Below are 23,703 nucleotides of genomic sequence, written 5' to 3' on the forward strand. Positions count from 1 at the left end.
CTACTGAAGCCACCTCAATGAGAAGCGCATGTAACTGCAACTAGAGAGTATCTCTCACTCCACAACTACAGAAAGCCCACAGAGCAACAAAGACCCAGCATAGCCAATAAATAAATAAATTATATATAAAAAAATCCAAATTCATCTCATCTACAGGAGACACTTTTAGATTCAAAAATCAATTCAGTTTAAAGTAAAAGGACAGAGATATAATATACATGCAAATAGTAACTAAAAGAGAACTGCAGTGACTATAATAATAACAGAGAAAATAAACATTAAGAAAAGAATTGCTACTATAGATAAATAAGGGTGGTATATGTACTAATAACAGGACAAGCCATCAAGAAGAAATGTGAAGTAGTGAAGTGAAGTGAAAGTTGCTCAGTGTGTCCAACTCTTTGTGACCCCATGGGCTATACAGTCCATGGAATCCTCCAGGCCAGAATATTAGAGTGGGTAGCCTTTGCCTTCTCCAGGGGATCTTCCCAACTCAGGGATCGAACTCAGGTCTCCCACATTGCAGGCAGATTCTTTACCAGCTGAGCCACAAGGGAAGCCCAAGAATACTGGAGCAGGTAGCCTATCCCTTCTCTAGTGGATCTTTCCAACCTAGGAATTGAACCGGGGTCTCCTGCATTGCAGGCGGACTTTTTTTTACCAACTAAGCTATCGGGGAAGCCTATCAAGAATATAAAACAATTATAAACATATACATACTTAACAGAGCCACAAAGTACATGAGGAAAATCTGATAGGATTGAAAGGAGAAATAAATAATTAAATAACAACCTTATAAATCTTCAACACACCACTCTCAATTGTGGGAAAGTCAAGTAGGCAGATCACTGCTGCTGCTGCTGCTAAGTCGCTTCAGTTGTGTCTGACTCTGTGCGACTCTATAGACGGCAGCCCACCAGGCTCCGCCATCCCTGGGATTCTCCAGGCAACAATACTGGAGTGGGTTGCCATTTCCTTCTCCAATGCATGAAAGTGAAAAGTGAAAGTGAAGTCGCTCAGTCATGTCCAACTCTTAGCGACCCCATGGACTGCAGCCTATCAGGCTCCTCCGTCCATGGGATTTTCCAGGCAAGAGTACTGGAGTAGGGTGCCATTGCCTACTCCACCAAAGAAATGAAAAGACTTAAACAACATTATAAATGAAGTAAACCTAACACACATCTATGGAACATTTCACCTAACAAGAGCAAAATACATAAACTTCTCAAGTGCATGTGGAACATTCTCTTGGGTAGATCACATTTTAGGGTATAAGGTGATCTGGTAAAAAATCCATCTGCAATGCAGGAGACCCCAGTTTGATTTCTGAGTCAGGAAGATCCCATGGAGAAGGGAACGGCTACCCACTCCAGTACTCTGGCGTGGAGAATTCCATGGACTGCATAGTCCATGTAGTCACAAAGACTCGGATGTGACTTAGTGACTTTCACTACATTAAAAAAAGACTAAAACCATACAAAGTATATTCTGCAACAACAATGTAATAAAAATACAACTCAATAATAAAGTGAAATATGGGAAATTCTCAAATACGTGAAAATTAAACAACACTCCACAAAAAACTAATTGTTAAGAAATGGTAAGGTAAGGTAAATTTTAAAAAAATACTTTGAGATTAAAAGGAAAACAAAACATGCCAAAATTTATGTGATGCACCTAAATCAGTGCTCAGAGTGAAATTTATACCTATAAATGTCTATATATAAAAAGATGTTTCAAATCAATACCTAACAGCTTCTATCGTAAGAGATAAAAAAAAAGAAATTACAGCCAAACAAAGCAGAATAGAGAAAATAGTAAATATTAGAACAGAAATTAACTGAATTTAAGCACAGGAAAAAATTTAGGCAATCAAAAGTTGGTCTTTGAAAATAACAAATTTTAAAAATCATTAGCAAGAATGACCAAGAAAAAAGAAAGAAAAGATTCAAATTACAAAAATCATGAATAAAAAAGGGAAAATGCTCACTTTACAGAAATTTAATAAATGAATTATAAGAGAACACAATGTACAACTATATACAAACAAATTAGATAACCTAGAAGAAATGGATAAATTTCTAGAAAGATACAAACTACTTAAATTGATGAAAGAAGAAATATAAAATATGAATAGACTTAAAGGGATCGAAGTAGGAATCAAAACACTTCCCACATGGAACAGCCAAAGCCCAAACAACTTCACTGGTGAAATTTACATTTCATGAATAATTAATATCAATCTTCACAAAAACAGAAATGAAGGGAATAAAATACTTCACAAGCCACTCTCTAAGACCAACAGAAATAAAGAATCACGTTCATGGTTAGTTGATTTTCAACAAGGTATCAATATAATTCAGGGAGTAAAAGATATTTTTGTTCTTTATATAGTGATGCATATAAAATGAAACCTTGATTGTTGCTGCTGCCGCTGCTGCTAAATCGCTTCAGTTGTGTCCGACTCTGTGCGACCCCAGAGACAGCAGCCCACCAGGCTCCCCTGTCCCTGGGATTCTCCAGGCAAGAACATTGGAGTGGGTTGCCATTTCCTCCAATGCATGAAAGTGAAAAGTGAAAGTGAAGTCGCTCAGTCATGTCCGACCCTTAGCAACCCCATGGACTGCAGCCTACCAGGCTCCTCCGTCCATGGATTTTCCAGGCAAGAGTACTGGAGTGGGTTGCCATTGCCTTCTCCCCTTGATTGCTGGAAAAGCATATTATTCTTTGAAGGGAAAAACTCAATTATATGCCTTTTTCAAGAAACTCGAAAAAAATAATCTGTAGTTCAGTAGAAAATTAAAATGTGTAAAGCTTCCAAAATTTTTTCAAATAGATATTTAATGAGAGAAAATTGTCATGCTTATTATTAAAAGATACAGTTATAGTTTTGCAATTAAAAAAACAAAAAAGTAGAAATATAGATAAACAGACATTCTGGCCAGCTTTCCCCAAAGTGAGTATTCCATGAAAGTCAGAGGTTGCAATGCCTTTCCTGATAAATCCTTAGAGATCAGACACCATCACATCCATAATATCCTACAGGTTATATATTAACCTTATTTGATGTAGGAGGGGAGTATATAACAGTATGAACACCAGGAGGAAAGGATCACAGGGAGTCATTTATAATGACAGTTACTAAAAAATTTTAGTAAGAAATTTCTTAAAACTGTTTTAAGTACATATAATAATATAAAGTTTCATATACATAGTAAAATAAAATATGCGAATGATAAACTGATATGGAAATAACAACAAATACAGGAAAAAAGTACTTACTTGGACAGAAATTTACAGCAACATTACACTCTTCATTTGGTTGCAGAGTTCCACTGAGTATGCTAAATTTGAATATATCATCTTTGAAAAGTTTGCCAGTATTTCTAATATCCAAATTCCACTCTACAACTCTTTTTGAAGTATTATGTAAGACCAGATCCTGTTCACACATAAAAAATAAAAGAAGAAATTTATAAAGATTACAATATGCAATATAAAATTTAGTTTATATTGCCATAGCAATTTGATGGGCCTATGAACAAAGTAAGCAATTAAAAGTGGTAATCACAGATAAAATGTTTTAAAAGTGAATGTTAGGCAAACAAAGAGGTACATGAGCCTGTTAACAACTATGAAAGTACTCAAAGGAGCTATGCTAGTTAGAAAGGATACAGAGTAACAAGAACCTTCATTCATGATGGTAGAATGCAAATTGGTACAGTCATGTTGGAAGACAGTTTGACAGCTTCTTATGATGCTAAACATACACTTACCAAATGACCCAGCAAACCTAGTCTTAATTATTTTCCTAAGTAAATTGAAAACTTATGTTTATACAAAAATCTGTATGTGAATGTTTATAATAGCTTTGTTCATAATCACCAATCACTGGAAGTCAAAACAAACATGATTTCTATCAACAAATGAACGCATAAACAAACTGTAGTACAGTCATAAAATAGGAAAAATTCAGTGATAAAATAAGTAAAATATTAATTCATGTAAAAACATAAGTGAATATTACATATTCACTTAATTTTAAGTGAAAGATGCTGAATCCAAATCTCTACATATTATATAATTAAATTACCTGTCAGTCTGGAAATGCAAAATTTTGTGCATGGAAAATAAAATCAATTGCTGCCAAATGGTGGAAGGAGAAGTAGTTAATTGCCAAGGGGTTATACAGAGATTTTTCAGTGTAATAAAACTGCTCTATATGGCATTGCAGTGGTAAACCCTTCTATACAATTTCCAAAACCCAAACAATTATATACTGCAAAGAGTGGACTTAAAGACATGAAAATTAAAAGCAATCAACCAAGATGGTAGGGATCCCAGGATGGATTGTAGACTGTGACAAATTATATAGCAAATGTATGAAATAACCTCACTGAAGGTACTGGGTAAAAAATGGCCTAAGTAATTCTGGAAAACTGTGTTCTGACTGGAAACTATATAAAGCTAAAGACAAAAAGATACTCTTTATAAACACTGTACGCTAGTTGGAAAATATGTTAATAATTCTAACAGAGTACAGGTTAAAAATCCTGAAACTTCTTTACTAAGTACACCAAGGTTAAAAAATAAGTAAATACATTATAAATAAGAGAGTCAGATTTCTCATTGTCAGAGAAGAGTTAAAAATGAACAAGGGAGAAAGATGGGATGAACCTTGTGGTGCAGGATTAGTGTAAGAGCTACCAGTTAAAGCTCATGTTTAGTTAGACAGGGAGATAGGAAAGTTCAGTTCAATCCAGTCGCTCAGTCGTGTCTGACTCTTTGCGACCCCATGAATTGCAGCACGCCAGGCCTCTCTGTCCATCACCAACTCCCGGAGTCTACCCAAACCCATGTCCATCGAGTCGGTGATGCCAACCAACAATCTCATCCTCTGTCGTCCCCTTCTCCTCCTGCCCCCAATCCTACCCAGCATTGGGGTCTTTTCCAATGAGTCAACTCTTCACAAGAGGTGGCCAAAGAATTGGAGATTCAGCTTCAACATCAGTCCTTCCAATGAACACCCAGGACTGATCTCCTTTAGGATGGATTGGTTGGATCTCCTTGCAGTCCAAGGGACTCTCAAGAGTCTTCTCCAACACCACAGTTCAAAAGCATCAATTCTTCAGCGCTCAGCTTTCTTCACAGTCCAACTCTCACAACCATACATGACTACTGGAAAAACCATAGCCTTGACTAGACGGACTTTTGTTGGCAAAGTAATATCTCTGCTTTTAAATATGCTATCTAGGTTGGCCATAACCTTTCTTCCAAGGAGTAAGCGTCTTTTAATTTCGTGGCTGCAATCACCATCAGCAGTGATCTTGGAGCCCAAAAAAATAAAGTCTGACACTGTTTCCACTGTTTCCCCATCTATTTCCCATGAAGTGATGGGACCAGATGCCATGATCTTAATTTTCTGAATGTTGAGCTTTAAGCCAACTTTTTCACTCTACGCTTTCAATTTCATCAAGAGGCTCTTTAGTTCTTCTTCACTTTCTGCCATAAGGGTGGTGTCATCTGCATATCTGAGGTTATTGATATTTCTCCCGGCAATCTTGATTCCAGCTTGTGTTTCTTCCAGCCCAGCGTTTCTCATGATATACTCTGCATATAAGTTAAATAAGCAGGGTGACAATATACAGCCTTGACGTACTCCTTTTCCTATTTGGAACCAGTCTGTTGTTCCATGTCCAGTTCTAACTGTTGCTTCCTGACCTGCATACAGGTTTCTCAAGAGACAGGTCAGATGGTCTGGTGTTCTCATTTCTTTCAGAATTTTCCACAGTTTATTGTGATTCACACAGTCAAAGGCTTTGGCATCGTCAATAAAGCAGAAATAGATGTTTTTCTGGAACTCTCTTGCTTTTTCGATGATCCAGAGGATGTTGGCAATTTGATCTCTGGTTCCTCTGCCTTTTCTAAAACCAGTTTGAACATCTGGAAGTTCACGGTTCACGTATTGCTGAAGCCTGGCTTGGAGAATTTTGAGCATTACTTTACTAGCGTATGAGATGAGTGCAATTGTGTGGTAGTTTGAGCATTCTTTGGCATTGCCTTTCTTTGGGATTGGAATGAAAACTGACCTTTTCCAGTCCTGTGGCCACTGCTGAGTTTTCCAAATTTGCTGGCATATCGAGTGCAGCACTTTCACAGCATCACCTTTGAGGATTTGAAATAGCTCAACTGGAATTCCATCACCTCCACTAGCTTTGTTCATCATGATGGTTTCTAAGGCCCACTTGACTTCACATTCCAGGACATATGGTGAGTAATCACATCATCGTGATTATCTGGGTCGGGAAGATCTTTTTTGTACAGTTCTTCTGTGTATTCTTGCCACCTCTTCTTAATATCTTCTGCTTTTGTTAGGTCCATATCATTTCTGTCCTTTATCAAGCCTATCTTTGCATGAAATGTTCCTTTGGTATCTCTAATTTTCTTGAAGAGATCTCTAGTCTTTCCCAATCTGTCGTTTTCCTCTATTTCTTTGCATTGATCGCTGAGGAAGGCTTTCTTATCTCTCCTTGCTATTCCTTGGAACTCTGCATTCAGATGGGAATATCTTTCCTTTTCTCCTTTGCTTTTCGCTTCTCTTCTCTTCCAAGCTATCTGTAAGACTTCCTCAGACAGCCATTTTGCTTTTTTGCATTTCTTTTCCATGGGGATTGTCTTGATCCCTGTCTCCTGTACAATGTCATGAACCTCTGTCCAGAGTTCATCAGGCACTCTGTCTATCAGATCTAGTCCCTGAAATCTATTTGTCACTTCTACTGTATACTCATAAGGGATTTGATCTAGGTCATACCTGAATGGACTAGTGGTTTTCCCTACTTTCTTCAGTTAAGGTCTGAATTTGGCAATAAGGAATTCATGATCTGAGCCACAGTCTGCTCCCGGTCTTGTTTTTGCTGACTGTATAGAGCTTCTCCATCTTTGGCTGCAAAGAATATAATCAATCTGATTTCGGTGTTGACCATCTGGTGATGTCCACATGTAGAGTCTTCTCTTGTGTTGTTGGAAGAGGGTGTTTGCTATGACCAGTGCGTTCTCTTGGCAAAACTCTATTAGCCTTTGCCCTGCTTCATTCTGTACTCCAAGGCCAAATTTGCCTGTTACGCCAGGTGTTTCTTGACTTCCTACTTTTGCATTCCAGTCCCCTATAATGAAAAGGACATCTTTTTTGGGTGTTAGTTCTAGAAGGTCTTGTAGGTCTTCATAGAACTGTTCAACTTCAGCTTCTTCGGTGTTACTGGTTGGGGCATAGACTTGCATTACTGTGATACTGAATGGTTTGCCTTGGAAACGAACAGTATTGTGTTACTTTTCTTTATAAGTTCACCATAATGATACATGTATATAGCTTATACAGATAGTGAAAATATACTTATCAGAAAGTTGGCCCACTGAACTCTCCCTCATCAACAGTCCTGTTTCCCAGAAGCAACCAATTTTAACCAATTCTTATTTCAATTTTCTCTAATAGTTATTGCTAATTCTGTGTGATGCTAATATAGCTTACTTTAGGTTTTTTATTGCTTCTACAACAAATTACCACAAACAGTGGTTTAAAATAACATAAATGTGTCACATTAGAGTCTTATTGATTAGAAGGTCAATGCAAATATCACTGGACTGAAATCAAGAAAACTAAAGTCATAGAGGAACTATGATACTTTCCAGAAGCTCTAGAGAAGAATCTGTTTCCCTGCCATCTCAGGTCGTATTCTTTGGCTGGTGGCCTCCTTGCCCCAGCAACATCACATCTCTCTGACCTCTCTTCTGTCATCACAACTTCCGACCACAGTCAAGAAAAGTTCTCTGTTTATAACTTCTCATGTGAGAAAACTGGGGCCACCTGCATAATCTCAGATAATCCCTCATGCTTAGGATCATTAATCTTAATTACATTACACATCAGCAAAGTGTCTTTTACAATATAAGGGATTCTATTTACAAATGCAGGAAAAGTGATATATAAGACAAAAAAGGAGCACTACAAATTTATACAATGTATGCCTGAGCTTTTCTTTCTTATGCATGTCTTTATCTTTTCAGATGGATTCATAATTAGAAGAAAGGCAGAAATATCTAATAAGAAAAAAAGAGTAGATTATCATAGAAGTGACTGTATTATATATCTGGACTTTTTCAATTTATATTATTGCCTCTCAATTAATTTTCTCACCTGTATGAAACATATTTCATGTGAATTTTAACCATAGCTTCCATTTGTATAAGACAGATAACCATTCAATTTAATATATTTTATATTTTAGTTTTATATTAAAATATAAATATATAAATGGCTTTATATGTGTTTATATACTTTATTACTTATGAGAAATATGCTATATATATATACACACACACATATTCTTACAACACAGGCTTCAGAATAATCACCTTAATAAGCTAAAAATCATAATCAGAAAAAAGAAATTGTAACCTGTATCAATTCTCTATACATACCTGAGTTTTTGTCACCCCGTTATTAGGATCCAGAGTATGTGATGGGATTTCAAAGAAAAAATGAGTGCTGGATAATGTCAATGGTGCTTGCAACACTGCAAAAGGAAAGTAAAAGTAAAGTGAAAGTGTTAGTTGCTCAGTCGTGTCTGACTCTTTGTGACCTCAAGGCCTGGATCCTGCCAGGATACTCTGTCCATGGAATTCTCCAGGGAAGAATACTGGGGTAGGTAGCCATTCCCTTCTCCAGGGGATCTTCCTGACTCAGGGATCAAACCCATACCTCCTGCATTGGCAGGCATGTTCTTTACAATCTGAGTCACCAGGGAACATACTGTTAAAAGTATTAACAGACATAAGCTCACAGATAATTCTTACTTTACCTTAAATTTTCTACCTATTGCTATATTTCTAGCCAGGAAACAAAATTATCTTTAAAAACATTTCAGGAATAACTTGGATTATCATATCTATAAGTTCCAATTTTGTAATGGTAGTTAATTACAAGTAAAATATAAAATGTACCCTTGAGACAATAAAAGAACATAAAATATACTAAATATTGATCTCAGGAAAAAAAGTAGACAAAATTAAAATGATCTCCATAGTAAAGTTTGACCAATGCAGAAGTAGAGAAGTGAAAATAAATACAGAAATAAAAATTATTGTAATAAAGGGAAAAAATATATATGGCATATCATGAAGCATTTTATACATGAAACAAAAAGCGCTAGGGAGAAAATGGTTATTCTATGGAAGATCAGGAATAGAATTATCTATAAAAATACATTAGAGAAGGAATTATTATCTGCTGGAAAATCTTATATTTTTAAATAGATTGTTAGGGTAATTTTAGTTCACAGAATTATGCAGAAAATACAGAGATATCCCTTATATCCCCCTCCCCACTGTCACACACACACAGCCTCTTCCATTATCAACATCGTCTACCACAGTGGTACATTCATTATATAGGAACCTGCAATGATACATTATTATAACCTAATGTTCACTGTTTACATTAGGGGTCATCCATAGTGTTGTACATTCTATAGGTTTGAGCAAATGTATAATGACATCCAGCATTACTGTTTCATACAGAAGAGATTCATTGCCCCCAAATCCTCTGTGGTCTACCTATTTGTCTCCTTCTACTCACAACCCTTGGAAGCCACTGATCTTTTTATTGCCTTCATGGTTTTACGTTTTCCAAAATGTCATATAGTTGGAATGATACAGAATATAGTCTTGTGAGATTTAGATTATTTCACTTGGTACTATACATTTAAGGTTCATCCATGTCTTTTCATGACCTGATAACTCATTTCTTTTTAGTTCTAAATAATATTCCATTGTCTGGAAAAATTCTAACAACTTTTTGGCCAACTCAATACCACAGTTTACCCATTTCAGCTACTGAAGAACACCTTGGTTGCTTCCAAGTTTTGGAAATGGTGAACAAAGTTACCATAAAAACTTACACGCACATTCTTGTGTAAATATGAGTTTTCAACTCATTTGGGTAAATACGAAGGACAGCAATCTGCCGCATTGTATGGTAAGAATATGTTTAGCATTGGAAAAAAACCACCAAATGACCAACTGTTTTCCAAAGTAGTAGTACCATCTTTCAATTCCATCAGCAGTGCACTCTCACTAGCAACTGCATTCACACCAGTTCCTATTGTCCACATCCTCATCAGCATTTAGCATGGTCAATGCTCTGGATTTTGGCCATTCTAATAGATGCATAGTGCTATTATACTGTTGTTTTAATTTTAATTTCCTTGATAACATATGATGTGGAGCATTTTTTCACGTTTATCTACCTTCAGTGTATCGCCATTGGTAAGTTATATGCTCATATCATTGGCCCAGGTTTCAAATGGTTTGTTTTTCTTATTGTTGAATTTAAAGAGTTCTCTATTTTGGATAATAGTTCTTTATTAGATATGTCTTTTGCAAATATTTTCTTCCAGTCAGTGGCTTTTCATTTTGGTATCTTGATAGCATATTTTGCAGAGCAGAAATTTTTATTATTAATGAGGTCTAGCTTATTAATTCTTTCTTTCACAGATTGTATATTTTTGTAACTAAAAGGTCACTGCCAAACCCAAGGTCATTTTATGGATGTTTTCCTATGTTATCTTCTATGAGTTTTATAGTTTGGCCTTTTACATTTAGGTCTGTAATCATTTTGAGTTAATTTTTGTGAAGTATCTAAAATCTGTATCTAGATTCCTTTTCTTTTAAACTTGTGGCTGTCCAGTTTTTCAGTTACATTCTTAAAAAAAGACTATTTATTCTGAGTTGTATTGCCTCTGTTCCTTTGTCAAAGATGAGCTTACTATATTTATGTGGGGCTGTTTCTGAGCTCTCTTTTCTGTTCCGTTGATCTATTTGTCTAGCTTTGTCAATAAGCTCTCTTGATTATTGCACCTTTGTAGTAAGTCTTGAAGTCGGGTAGTGTCTGTCTTCTTTGTTCTGTTCCTTCAATAATACGCTAGTCATTGTGGGTATTTTCTCTTTTCCTATAAACTTTGAGTCAATATGTCTGTCAATATCCACAAAATAACTTGCTGAGATTTTGACTGGGAATGCATTGAATCTCTAGATCAAGTTGGGAAGAACTGCCAACATGACAATATTGAGTCTTCCCATGCATTAACACAGAATCATTGCTCCATTTAATTCTCCTTTGATATCTTTCACTGAAGTTTTGCAGTTCTCATATAGATCTGTAACTATATTGTTTGATTTATACCTAAGTATTTCATTTTTGTTGGGTGCTAATATAAATGGTATTTTGTATTTAATATTAAATTCCATTTTTCACTACTTGTATTCCCAGGTGGCTCAGTGGTAAAGAATCCACCTGCCATGCATGAGACCCAAGAGACATCAGTTTAATCCCTGGGTCAGGAAGATCCTGTGGAGAAGGAAATGACAACCGACTCGAGTATTCTTGCCTGAAAAATCAAATGAACAGAGGACTCTGGTGGGCTACAGTCCATGGGGTTGCAAAGAGCTGGGCATGACTGAGTGACTGGGCATGCATATAGAAAATCAACTGACTTTTGTATAGTAACCTGTATCCTGAAACCTTACTATAATAGCTTCCATGAGGTTTTTTTTTAATTGACTCAGATTTTCTATAGACAATCATGTCATCTGCGAACTAAAAGGCAGTTTTAGTTCTTCCTTCCCAATATGTATACCTTTCAACTCCTTTTTCTGTCTTATTACATTACCTAGGTCTTCTTATACAATGTTGAGAAAGAGGGGTGAGAGGGGATAGCCTAGCCTGGTCTCTGATCTTAATAAGAAAGCATCAAGCTACATTTAAAATGGATAACCAACAAGGACCTACTGTATAGCACAGGGAACTCTGCTCAATATTCTGTAACAACCTAATTGGGAAAAGAATTTGAAAAAGAATAGATACATGTCTATGTATAACTGAATCACTTTGCTGTACACACGCAACTAAGACACCATTGTTAATCAACTATACTTCAATATTAAAAAAAAGAATGTTATTTGTGAGGTTTTTATGTAGATTTTTTTTATCAACTTCAGAAAGTTCCCTTCCATTACTCATTTACTGAGGTTTTTTTTTTTTTTTTTAATGGGTAATGGATTTTGTAAAATGCTTTTTTTCCTTCATCTATTGATATGAACATGTGGCATTTTCTTCTTTAGGCTATTAATGTGATGCATGCATGCATGCTTAGTCACTTCAGTTGTATCTGATTCTTTGTGACCCCATGGACTGTAGCCCACCAGGCTCCTCTGTCCATGGAATTTTTCAGGCAAAAATACTGAAGTGGGTTACCATGCTCTCCTCTAGGGGATATTCCTGACGCAGGGATCAAACCTGCGTCTTCTGTGTCTCCAGCATTGTAGGTGGATTCTTTACAACTGAGCAACTGGGGAAACCCATTAATGTCATGGATTACATTGAGTTTTTTTCTAATAACTTAGTTGTATGTTCTTCATAAAGAAAACTGTAAGAACATAAAAAATCACCCCTCAAAATTACCTATACTATACCCACTCAGAAACCATTACTGTTCATGTTTTGTCTACATATAATTTTTCTTATATATATTTTGACATAACCCAAAAGTAGGGCCATACAACCATAGGTTTTGTAATCTGCACTTTTTCTTACTTAACAAGATACCATGAATTTTCATAAAGGTATAATATTCCTTAACATAGTCAAAGAATAACCTAATTAGCCAATCCCCTATTGCTGGACATTTAGGCTACTCTAGTAATTTTACCATCTTTGGTAATGCTCTGAAGAATATCTTTGTTTATTCCTTTGTTTGCTTTCTTAGAATAAATTCCTAGGGAAGATTCTTAACAGAGAAAACTGATATTTGGGGGCTGTATCTATAATATTTATAATTTCCTTGGTTTAAGTTACAGTTTGCTAATTTAAAATATACCTTCTATTTCACTAGCGCTTTCCATGGTGCTTTCCACTTTGCCAAGTATATAAGGAAGCTACCAATTGTCCTTTTTTACTGATAAGAAAACTGGTTAATTGAGTTTTGAATGTGAACCAGACTTGCATACATGAGATGCCCCTATACCTCTACCTCGCCCCTCCCCACTGGTAATCACTAGTTTGTTCTCTATATATGTGAGTCTGTTTCTATTTTTTTTAATATATATTTATTTATTTTTATATTCCATATGCAAGTGATATCAGAGCATTTGTCTTTATCTGCAAGGACCTTTTAATAACAAAATAATTCTAATCCCTCCTTACCACTCCTTGTTTCATTATTGTCATTAATTTCACTTATGTATAAATATACATAAGCATATACAGAAATAATACACTGCTGCTGTTATTATACTGAAATGAATAAACTTAAATGTTAGATTAAGAATATTAAAAATAAAAACTCTTATTTTACCTTTATTTTGTTTCCAGTGCTCTTCTTTTCTTTTATAGATGCAAGTTTCTCACCTATATCATTTTTCTTCCCACTAAAGAACTTTTTAACACCTGTGGCTGATTCATGTCAATTTATGGCAAAAACCACAATACTGCCAAGTAATTAGCCTCCAATTAAAATAAATTTATTAATTAAAAAAATTTTCTTTCAAGACCAGTCTTTTGGCAACAGATCCCCTCAATTTTTGTTTGTTTGTAAAAGGCTTTATTTCTCCTTTAGTTTTGAATGATAATTTCTCAAGGTACAGAATTCTAGGTTGGTATTTTTCTGTCTCGCAACACTTTATATATTTCCCTCCATTCTCTTCTTGTTTGCATAGTTTCTCAGGAGAAGTCACATGTTACTTTTATTTTTGCTCTTCTGTATACTAAGGTGTCTTTTCCTCTGAATTACTTTAGACTTTTATAAAATTAATTTTTATGGAGTATAGTTACTTTACAGTATTGTGTTAGCTTCTGCTATTCAGCAAAGTGAATGAGTTATATACATACATCCACTCTTTCTTAGATTCCCTTCCCATCTAGGCTACCACAGAGAACTGAGTAGAGTTCCCTGTACTACACAGCAGGTTCTCATTAGTTATCTATTTTAGTCTATATATGTCAATTACAGTCTCCCAATTCATCTTAGCCCCTTTCCCACCTTGGTAACTGTAAGTTTGTTTTCTACATCTGTGATTCCATTCATTTCCACTTTGCAAATAGGTTGATTTGTACCATTTTTTCTAGATTCTACATATAAACTAAATCATACAATATGTCTTTCTCTTTCTGACTCACTTCACTCTATGAAAATCTCTAGGTCCACCCATGTCACTACAAATGGCATCATTTTGCTCCTTTTATGGCTGAGTAATATTCCATTGTGTGTGTGTATATATAGCACATCTTTTATATCCATCCCCCTGTTGATGAACATTTAGGTTGCTTCCATGTCCTGGCTATTGTAAACAGTGTTGCAATGAACACTGAGGTGCAGGCATCCTGAGTATTTTTTCAATCTTTGATTTTTTTGCAGTTTGAAAGTAATATGCCTAAGTGTTGTTTTTTTGTCATTCATCCTGTGTGGTATTCTCTGAGCTTCTTGGATTATGGCTTGGTGTCTGACATTAATTTGGTGGAAATTCTCAGTCATTATGTTTCAAATATTTCTTGTTACTTTCTTTTTCTTCTTCCTCTGGTATTTTAAGTATGCACATATTAATATTTTGTAGTTGTCCCACAGTACTCAGTCTGTTCTTTTTTCTCTTTTTTTCAGTCTTTTTTTTTTTTAATATTTGCTTTCCTTTGGAGACATCTAATGAGATATCCTCAAGCTCAGAGATTCTTTCCCCAGCCACATCCAGTCCATTAATAATCCTACTCATGAAATTCTTCATTTTTGTTCCATTGTTTTTGCTCCACAGCATTCCTTCTGGATCTTTCTTAGAATTTTAATCTCTCTGCTTATATTGCCCATCTGTTCCTGCATGGTGTCTACTTTATCCATTACAGTCCTAAGGATATTAATCATAGTTATTTTAAATTCCCAATATGATAATTCCAACATCTATGCCATAACTGTATCTGGTTTTCAACTCTTGTTCTGTCTCTGAAAACTGTGTTTTTCACTTTTTAGTAGGTCTTATACATTTTTCCTTGATTCTTAGATATGATGTACTAGGTGAAAGGAATTGCTGTAAACAGACCTTTAGTAATGTAGTAGTAAGTTGGGGGGGCAGAAACATTCTATAGTCCTATGATTAGATCTCAGTCTTTTGGTGAGTCCATGTCTCTAGAATATGAACTTTACATGTCTTTCTCAATCTGCATGCCACCATCACCAATTTGGGCCTAAATGGTTAGAGTGGGCTGAATTGAGTATTAAAATTTCTTTTCTCCCACAGAGAAGGCTACAGGAGACTGGAGTTGGATATTTCCCTTCCCTGAGATCAGGGAGTTTCTTATAAAACCCCAGCAAGATCTGATCAATGAGTTTCTCCAGAGGGCAGACCTTGTTAAGCAGAGCAGAATGCTTTGGCATATTTCAAATTCCTTTTCCTCCCGACTGCCAGAAACACGAGGGTATTTCTCTCTCATAATCACTTAAGAGAATCAAGTCAAGCTTCTAGAGGTAAAATTCACAAAAGTATCAAAGGGGCCCCATGGAATATGACTGGGGCCCCACAGAGACCATTGCTCTCAGACTTGTCCATGCTGAACTTCCTGCAATTCATCAGTTACAGTACAGGCTTCCTTATCCAGGCATTGATTCCCAAAGGAACTTCTACTTTGGAGTTTCTGTTCCATTCAATAAATTGTGATTCTCTGTATTTGCCCATGAGTCCCTCCATTTTCAGAGGCATGAGTTTGCCCTGTGATCTCACTTTTCTTATAGATCTAAGAAGATCTGTTGATTTTTTCAGTTTGCTTAGCTTTTTAACTTGCTGTAAGGATGGAGTGGTGACTTCTAAGCTTCTTATACACTGAACCAGAAACCAGAGCTGAAAATCTGTACTTTTTGAAACTTACCTTGAAGGTGATTATAATCCTTAATGAAAATTAAAGAATCTTACATGTTTATGGCAATATAATTCCCTGGAAAGAAACCAATTCCTGATGCAAAAACTCATATATCTTACAAGCGATTTTATTTTACCAGTGGAATTAATAGATAACTTGGCAAGAAGTTAGGATATGTAGAATAAAAGAAAGGCACAGATAATTTCCATCACTGTATTACCCCTAACTCTTATCATGAGAAATCTTAGGAAAAGACAATGTTATGGCCCATATACAAGAAATGGCTAAGATGTTCTGCCTATTTTCAAATTGGCAATTGGGGATTAAAAGTGAAAATAATTTTTGCCATACATTGACATGAATCAGCCATGGGTTTACATGTGTTCCCCTTCCTGGCAAAAACTATTACAATATTGTAAAGTAATTAGCCCCCAACTAAAATAAATAAATTTATAAAAAAAAAAAAAGATCTCATGCAGCCAGATAAATAAAAATAAATTAATTAAAAATAAAAAAAAAATAAAAGTGAAAATAATAGACTGGTTGTACCTTTTAAAACAAATCACTCTTTTGCCATATTATGACACCATTTGGTGATTGCTATTTCACTTATCAATTAGATAAATTGATATAAGAGAATTTTATCTCTATTTATCAATTAGATAAAGAATTGATGTTTTTGAACTGTGGTGTCGGAGAAGGCTCTTGAGAGTCCCTTGGAATGCAAGCACATCAAGCTAGTCCATCCTAAAGGAAATCAGTCCTGAATATTCATTGGAAGGACTGATGCTGAAGCTGAAGCTCCAATACTTTGGCCACCTGATGCAGAGTCGACTCATTAGAAAAGGCCCTGATGCTGGGAAAGATTAAAGGCAGGAAGAGAAGGGGACTACAGAAGATGAGATGGTTGAATGGCATCATCGACTTAACGAACATGAGTTTGAGCAAGCTCCAGGAAATGGTGAAGGACAGGGAAGCCTGGCATGCTGCAGTCCACGGGGTCGCAAAATGTTGGACATGACTGAGTGACTGAACAACAAATTTTGCTTATACAAAGCTACATTCTACCCAATACAGATTATTAGAGAAACATTTTCTGGAGAAACTGTTCCTCAAGTTAAGGTCTCACATGCTAATATTTTGGTTCCCCCCTAAATTAAAACATTCACTGGCATCCAGTTTGTCATGAAAAGATACAATAGTTGGTGCTGAAGCCAACATTGTGAGACTCACTAAGAAACATAAGAGAACAGGCAAGAGTCAGTCGACATTTAAGGAACTCCTCAACATGAGGGAGACAGATATAAAGGAAAAATATTTCAGCAAAAATTGAGACAATGTACTCAAAAGAAGTAAAGCTCAAATAATTTACAATACAATTACAGACAAAAAGTGTTGCTTTCATTTTAAAAAACTCCATAAGTAAAGAAACAATAAGAAAAAAAGTTTGAAAATTCTGTTAGTTTAAAATCACCAAGATAATTTTTTAAGACATAAAATAGTCAATTCAGAAAAAAAAAATATCCTGGGAAATAAAATGAAAAGATGAGGAAAAGGACACTAAGGGAGAATATATAAGATAATTAAAATATACAATATAATCAAAGAGGTACAAAATCTAACCAATAGGAGTCAGAAAAAGAAATATGGAAAATAATGGGAAAGTGTTTTTCGAGGAAGTAATTTAGAAAACCATTATAAAACTCAAGAACATTAACTTCCAGAGTGAAAAAACCAGACAAGAACTTAGGACAATGGTAAAGTTTCTATCGGGTGATCAGATTTCAACTTAACATAGGCAGTAAGATCTCCACTATGCTATAAATAAACTAATAAAAGCTAAATATGGAACAAAACAAGAGTGAGACACCAAACTATTAATAATGGTATATTATAAATAGTCACATTCCAGATGATGTTTTCTGTGTTTCTACATTTTCCAATTTTCCTTAATGATGGTACATTAATTTTTAATTATAAAATAAGTGAATTATATTTTCTTTTTCATAAAAGTAATTTGGCTAATCTAAAAAGATATCTTAAAACAAGGGATACATTTTTAATTTCATGGAGCTTCTCTACCAGTTGTGGAATTACTAATTCTGTATTTTAAATGGGAGTGAAATAAATCCCTATAGTGTATATGCTACTTTAATGAGGCTTCTCTAACTCGGTGCCAAGTACAATTATTAACTGATCACTATTTTATTATTAAAGACAACTAATGTCAGAACAATAAAAACAAAATACAGTATAATATAAACTAGACTTAAATTTTCAAGAAAAATACTTAAGCACATAATACAATGCAAGCCTAAGACAGTCAAAAGTATAGTCTGCAGAAGGCATCAGTTTTAAACTTGAATACTTGAAGAAAATGAATAAATAAATATTCAATAAATAATTCAAAATTTTAAAATAATTATCCTTCTTTACTTGTATTTAGTTCTTTAGTAACTCATCCCTTTGGGGGGAAAACATTCCCTTAAATAAAATTTTCATCATTTTATTTTATAATCAATGTATTTTATTTTAATAATTCCTATTTTGAAATAATCATTTAAATTGCCCACACAAAAAACAAAGTACTAACCTGACCTCTGTTTTTAACTACATTCTATTTTTTAAGCAAAGGTAAATCATGTGAGAGTATATCCATGCTATTTATCAAAATTCAGTCTCACAGACTCACAAACATACACAAGAATAATATAATAAATTTACTTTCTAGCATTTCTATTTTTTAAAAATGAATATCATGCTATAATTTTTTAAACTTCTAGCTATGTAAGAATAAATAGTTGATATGCACATCAGTTGAAATTTTTCATGTTACATACCGGTAGCTTCAATATAACATGGTGGAATAACTGGTGCTCTATTTGGAATCACATCAGAGTCTGACAAACAACATTGAGAGTCAAGTTCTGAAGCTGCAAAGAAATTAACTCGAACCTGTATGCTAAAGCTGAACGTTGCCACCTGTTAAACAAAAAAATACATTATAACTGGCTATTTTTGGTATAAAAATTGTGATATTTTAGAATTTAAAAACAGGGTACATCATCATGTTAGTTTCAAGTGTACTACATAGTGATTTTATATTTGCATATATTATGAAATGATCATCATGATAAGTTTAGTAATCAACTGTCCCCATACAAAGTCATTACAATGTCATTGACCATTTTCCTTACACAGAATATTACATTCCTGTGGTTTATTTATAATTGGAAGTGTGTATCTCTTTATTCCCTTCACCTATTTCATTTTATACTATTTTTATTGTACATATTTAAAGTTTACAACTTGATAATTTGATATATATAATGAAATAACACAATCAGGCTATTAACATACCCATCACCTCACGTAGTTTATGTGTGTGTGTGTGTGTGTGTGTGTGTATGTATGAGAGAGAGAGAAAGAACACTTAGGATCCACCCTCTAAGCAAATTTCAAGTATAAAGTACAATACTGTTACCAAAACTAACATATTATCCAGCAATATCACTTTTGGGTATTTACCCAAAGGAACTGGAATCAGGATCTCAGAGAATTACCTGCACTCCTATGTTCACTGCAACATTATTCACAACAGTCATGATGTGGAAATAGCCCACATATTCATGAAAGGATGAATGGATAAAAAAATAAAGGTGATATACACATACAATGGAATATTTCTCAGCTTTAAAAACAGCAGGAAATCCTGCCATTTGCAACAACACGGATGGGCCTGAAGGACATTATCCTAAATGAAACAAACCATACCAGAAACACAAATAATGTATAATCTCACTTACACCTGGAATCTAAAGCAGTCAAACTCAGAAGCAGAGAGTAAACGGTGGTTGCCAAGGGTTGGGGGAAGGAAGATATGGGGAGATGTCGGTCAAAGGGTACAAAGTTTCAGTTATGCCAGATGAATAAGTTCAGGAGATCTAATGAGATATTATGGATTTAGCAAAATAGCAGTTTTTAAAATAAGACAGTTTCAAAAAAATTATCTTGTGACATTGAAAGCTTATTTTTTTTTTCAACATAAGACTTGGCTTATTTTCATGAGTCCAAATAGAATTCTTAAAAATAAAAAAATAAATGACATTAGAAATAATTCCTATTAATTCTAAATGCACCAAAGACCTAAATATCAAGCCTAAAACTATAAACTTTGCAGAAGAAAATGTAGGCGAAAAATATTTCTTAAGTGCAATATCAAAATAATCATCTATAAAAACAATTAAAGTGTACTTTATCAAATTTTAAATATTTGTTCTATTAATGATAATGTTAAAAATAAAATTACTAGTCAAAAACATTATTTCTGAAAAAATTCAATTTGCATCCTAAATTTATAAATAACACACAAAGATTAAGAGAAAAAACAAGTACCCAGCGAAAAACTATGTAAAAGATTTGAAAAGAGAGTTCAGAAAAGAAAATGTACATATGACATGTTACCGTATAAAAAGATATTTAACATCAGCAGACATAAGAAAAATGCAATTTAAAATCACAGAAGATTAACACTTCACACCTATCAAAATGCTTAAATAAAAATGATACTACCAAGTGCTGATAAAGATGCAAGCACCTAATATGTTTACGAATTGCTGATAGGAATGTAAAATTTTCTCAGCATTTGGGGAAAGTTTTCCAGATTCTTAGAATACATACTTAACATAAGGCTCAGAGATGCCCAAACCTAGATGCTTACCAAAGAAAAACAAAAATTTTTTCATACAAAAGACTGCATGGAAATGTTTTAGTAGCCTTGTTCATAATTGTGAAAACCTGAAACCAAGCCAAATCCCTTCCAAATAGTGAACAGGTAACAAATTTTGGTAAATACATACAATAAAATACATTTCAACAATAAACTGGAATGAACTACTGTTAAATGGAAAAATATGGAGGGATTTCAAATGTGTTATTCTAAGTGGGAGAAGCCAGAATGATAAGGCAACATACTTTATAATTTCATTCATACAAGTGAAAAGACAAAATTACACAAACAAAATGAGATTAGTGTTTGCTCTAAACTGAAAGTGGAGGAGAGGGTGACTACAAATAAACACTAGAAAAATTTAGGAAATTTTGGAAAGGTGATTTTCCATGAAATATCCAGAAGAGAGAAATCCATAGAGACTGGATGCAGATTGGTGGCTGCAAGTGGCTGGTGGGAAGAGAGTTGGGAGGAACCACTTAATGGGTAAAGGGTTTTACTTTGGAGTGATGGAAATGCTTTGAAATGAAATAGAGGGCGTGCTTATACCATATTGTGAAGGCACTGCATTAATTCCAAATGGTTAATTTTATGTTACAGAAATTGCCACTCAACAAATTATTATTTTTTAAAATATATGAAGGACAAATCAATCAGTGGTTTCCAGGAATTCCCCAGATATTCATCATGTGATGATCTCAAGAAGCTAGAGAAGTAAAAAAATAAGTTTTTAATATAAGAACTAAATATTAATAATAAAAAGGGTATACTTACAGCTTGCCATGCATATTACCTAACCAGGCAAACTCTTGGGCTTTCATTTTGTTTTTATTTAACACTAGCTGGCTGCTATGGTCTGAAAATATCTCCCCCAAATTCATATGCTGAAATCCTAGGCCCCAAAAATGATAAAATGAGGAGGTGGGGCTTTGGGATGTGCTTAAGCCATGAGGTCTCATGACTGGGGGTTAGAGTCGTGTAACTGTAATTAGTGCCTTATAAAAGACACTCCAGAGAGATTCCTAGCCTCTTCCATCCCACAAGGGCACATCAAGAAGTTTGCGACTCAGAAGGGAGCCCTCACCCTAATAGGCTGGTGCCATAATCTTAAGATATCCAGCCTCCCAAACGGTAAGAAATAAATTTTTGTCACTTATAAATCACCCAGTCTCTGGTACTGTGTTACAGCAGTCTGAACAGACTAAGACACTGACCACCTCATTACCAATATCATCTCACATCACACAATCTTTTGTAAATAATCTGTTCTTATAACAGAATTATAAAAGCATAAAAATACTGTAAAATATATTATTTTCATGGATGTTTCATTTATTTTGAGCAAGCAACTCATTCCCATGATAATCTATTTCTGTAGTGATACCAGCACACAGATGTCAAGGGTTAAACTGAATAAAGATAGAGTTCACGTACAAATACTACCCTTCCATATTTCAGTTCTTAAAACTTTGTTTGATCTTATTTCTCCTGGAATTTCTCATTATTAATTATCAACAACCAGTTATATTTTGTCTCATTTCTATTTTACCGCTTCTGTTTTTTTTTTATTTTTTGCTTATCATATTAACAGAAATCAATACTTTTGCTTACACATATTTTAATAGTATTTATATGACTTTTAGGTACTATCATGGAGAAGGAAATGGTAACTCACTCCATTATTCTTGCCTGGAAAATTCCATGGACAGAGGAGTCTGGTGGGCTACAGGCCATGGGGTAGCAAAGAGTCAGACACAACTGAGCAACTAACACCAGGTACTATCTTATTCTTTATTTTTTATTAACATAATATGAACTCACTTTAAAGTCAAGTAATATGTAAAAGTATGTTTCCTAAACCATCATCCTCATCTGATTGTGATTGATGGACGTGGGTTCCCAATAGAAGAGCTGACGGGAATAAAGGAAATCAATGGAAACATGAAGACAAGGAACTGAGAGGCCAGGGTTCTGGATGGGCCTCCATATGGACACTGAAATCACTCAGAAAATGAGAAGAGTAGGGAGCAGATTGTACAATGCACCTAGCTGGTAGCAATGTCCAGATAGTGGTAAACTCACATATTGCAAAGTTCAAAGAGGCAGCCATTTGTAACAAAGACCATCTAGAAAAATCAACCCAGGGAGCAAAGCGTCCAGAAAGTATCACCTCTAGAGCCATACCCTGATCCACAGAAAAGGCTATATAAGAAGTAAAGCCCTAGAGATAGCCATGGTCACAGCATGAAGACATAGTGAAGGGAAAGGAATCCCCCCAAAACATCAAGGACTTATGTAAATGTAGATATCCTAGAGGGCAGAAGGGAAGAGAAAAAAACCAGGTGGGAAGGAGCATAGAGCTAGCAGGAATGGCAGTGTATACACAGAGGGCTCCACTTTGGGGGATGATCAAGGTAAAGAGTGATCATGATGGATTAAGTCCCAACAGTCACTGGATCTGTGTTGTGTCCCAAAATCAGGGATGGTAGGAGTGGAACTGCATTGATGGGAGAGGTTTAACACAGAACATGATTGTAGGCTTCATTCAAGATGTTTGATACTATTACTGATGATGATGTTAGTGATTATCAAGATAATTCAATGTACTGATCTTAGCCCTTAACTTTCTCTTTAAGCATGAGGCCTTTCTCCCTTCCTGTAACATATTTTCTAAAACACTGTGTGATGAATTTACAGAGCTAAGAACCAATCCCTACCCTCTTTAATTGTCAACTGTGTGTATGTGGGAAGTCATACTGGTCTTGCCCTCTCTTCACTCAAATCTTTACAAAGAATTTACCAAAAAAAATGTGTTTTTACCCAAGTAGCCCTGTAATTACAAAATTGAGAGGTCCATGATTTTTTCACTCATGTAAGTTTTATCACCTCAACAGAACTATGAGTCTACAACACTTTTTACACTAAAACTCAGTGATACATCAAGAGAACCAAGAAGATGAGTCCTAATCTTTGTGACCCCACTGAGGTAACTAATGAAGAGGGAAAACTGAAAGTTTTGTGATGT

At 34.8% G+C, this 23,703-nt stretch overlaps 1 protein-coding gene across 1 annotated transcript in view; it reads right to left on the minus strand.

Moving 5' to 3' along the window:
- Positions 1 to 23,703, minus strand: part of CFAP47 (cilia and flagella associated protein 47) — a 493,129-nt gene that overhangs the window by 373,373 nt on the left and 96,053 nt on the right. Inside the window, exons 22-24 of the mRNA XM_081563532.1 lie at positions 18,790 to 18,931; positions 8,476 to 8,570; positions 3,283 to 3,442 (exon numbers count right to left, since the gene is read on the minus strand). Of these exons, the coding sequence (XP_081419658.1) occupies positions 3,283 to 3,442; positions 8,476 to 8,570; positions 18,790 to 18,931 (397 nt within the window). The remainder of the gene's footprint in view (positions 1 to 3,282; positions 3,443 to 8,475; positions 8,571 to 18,789; positions 18,932 to 23,703) is intronic.

The sequence above is a fragment of the Giraffa tippelskirchi genome, chromosome X, assembly GCF_054371585.1.
Source record: "Giraffa tippelskirchi isolate mGirTip1 chromosome X, T2T-mGirTip1v1.2.pri, whole genome shotgun sequence".
In the NCBI taxonomy this organism is placed as follows: domain Eukaryota; kingdom Metazoa; phylum Chordata; class Mammalia; order Artiodactyla; family Giraffidae; genus Giraffa; species Giraffa tippelskirchi.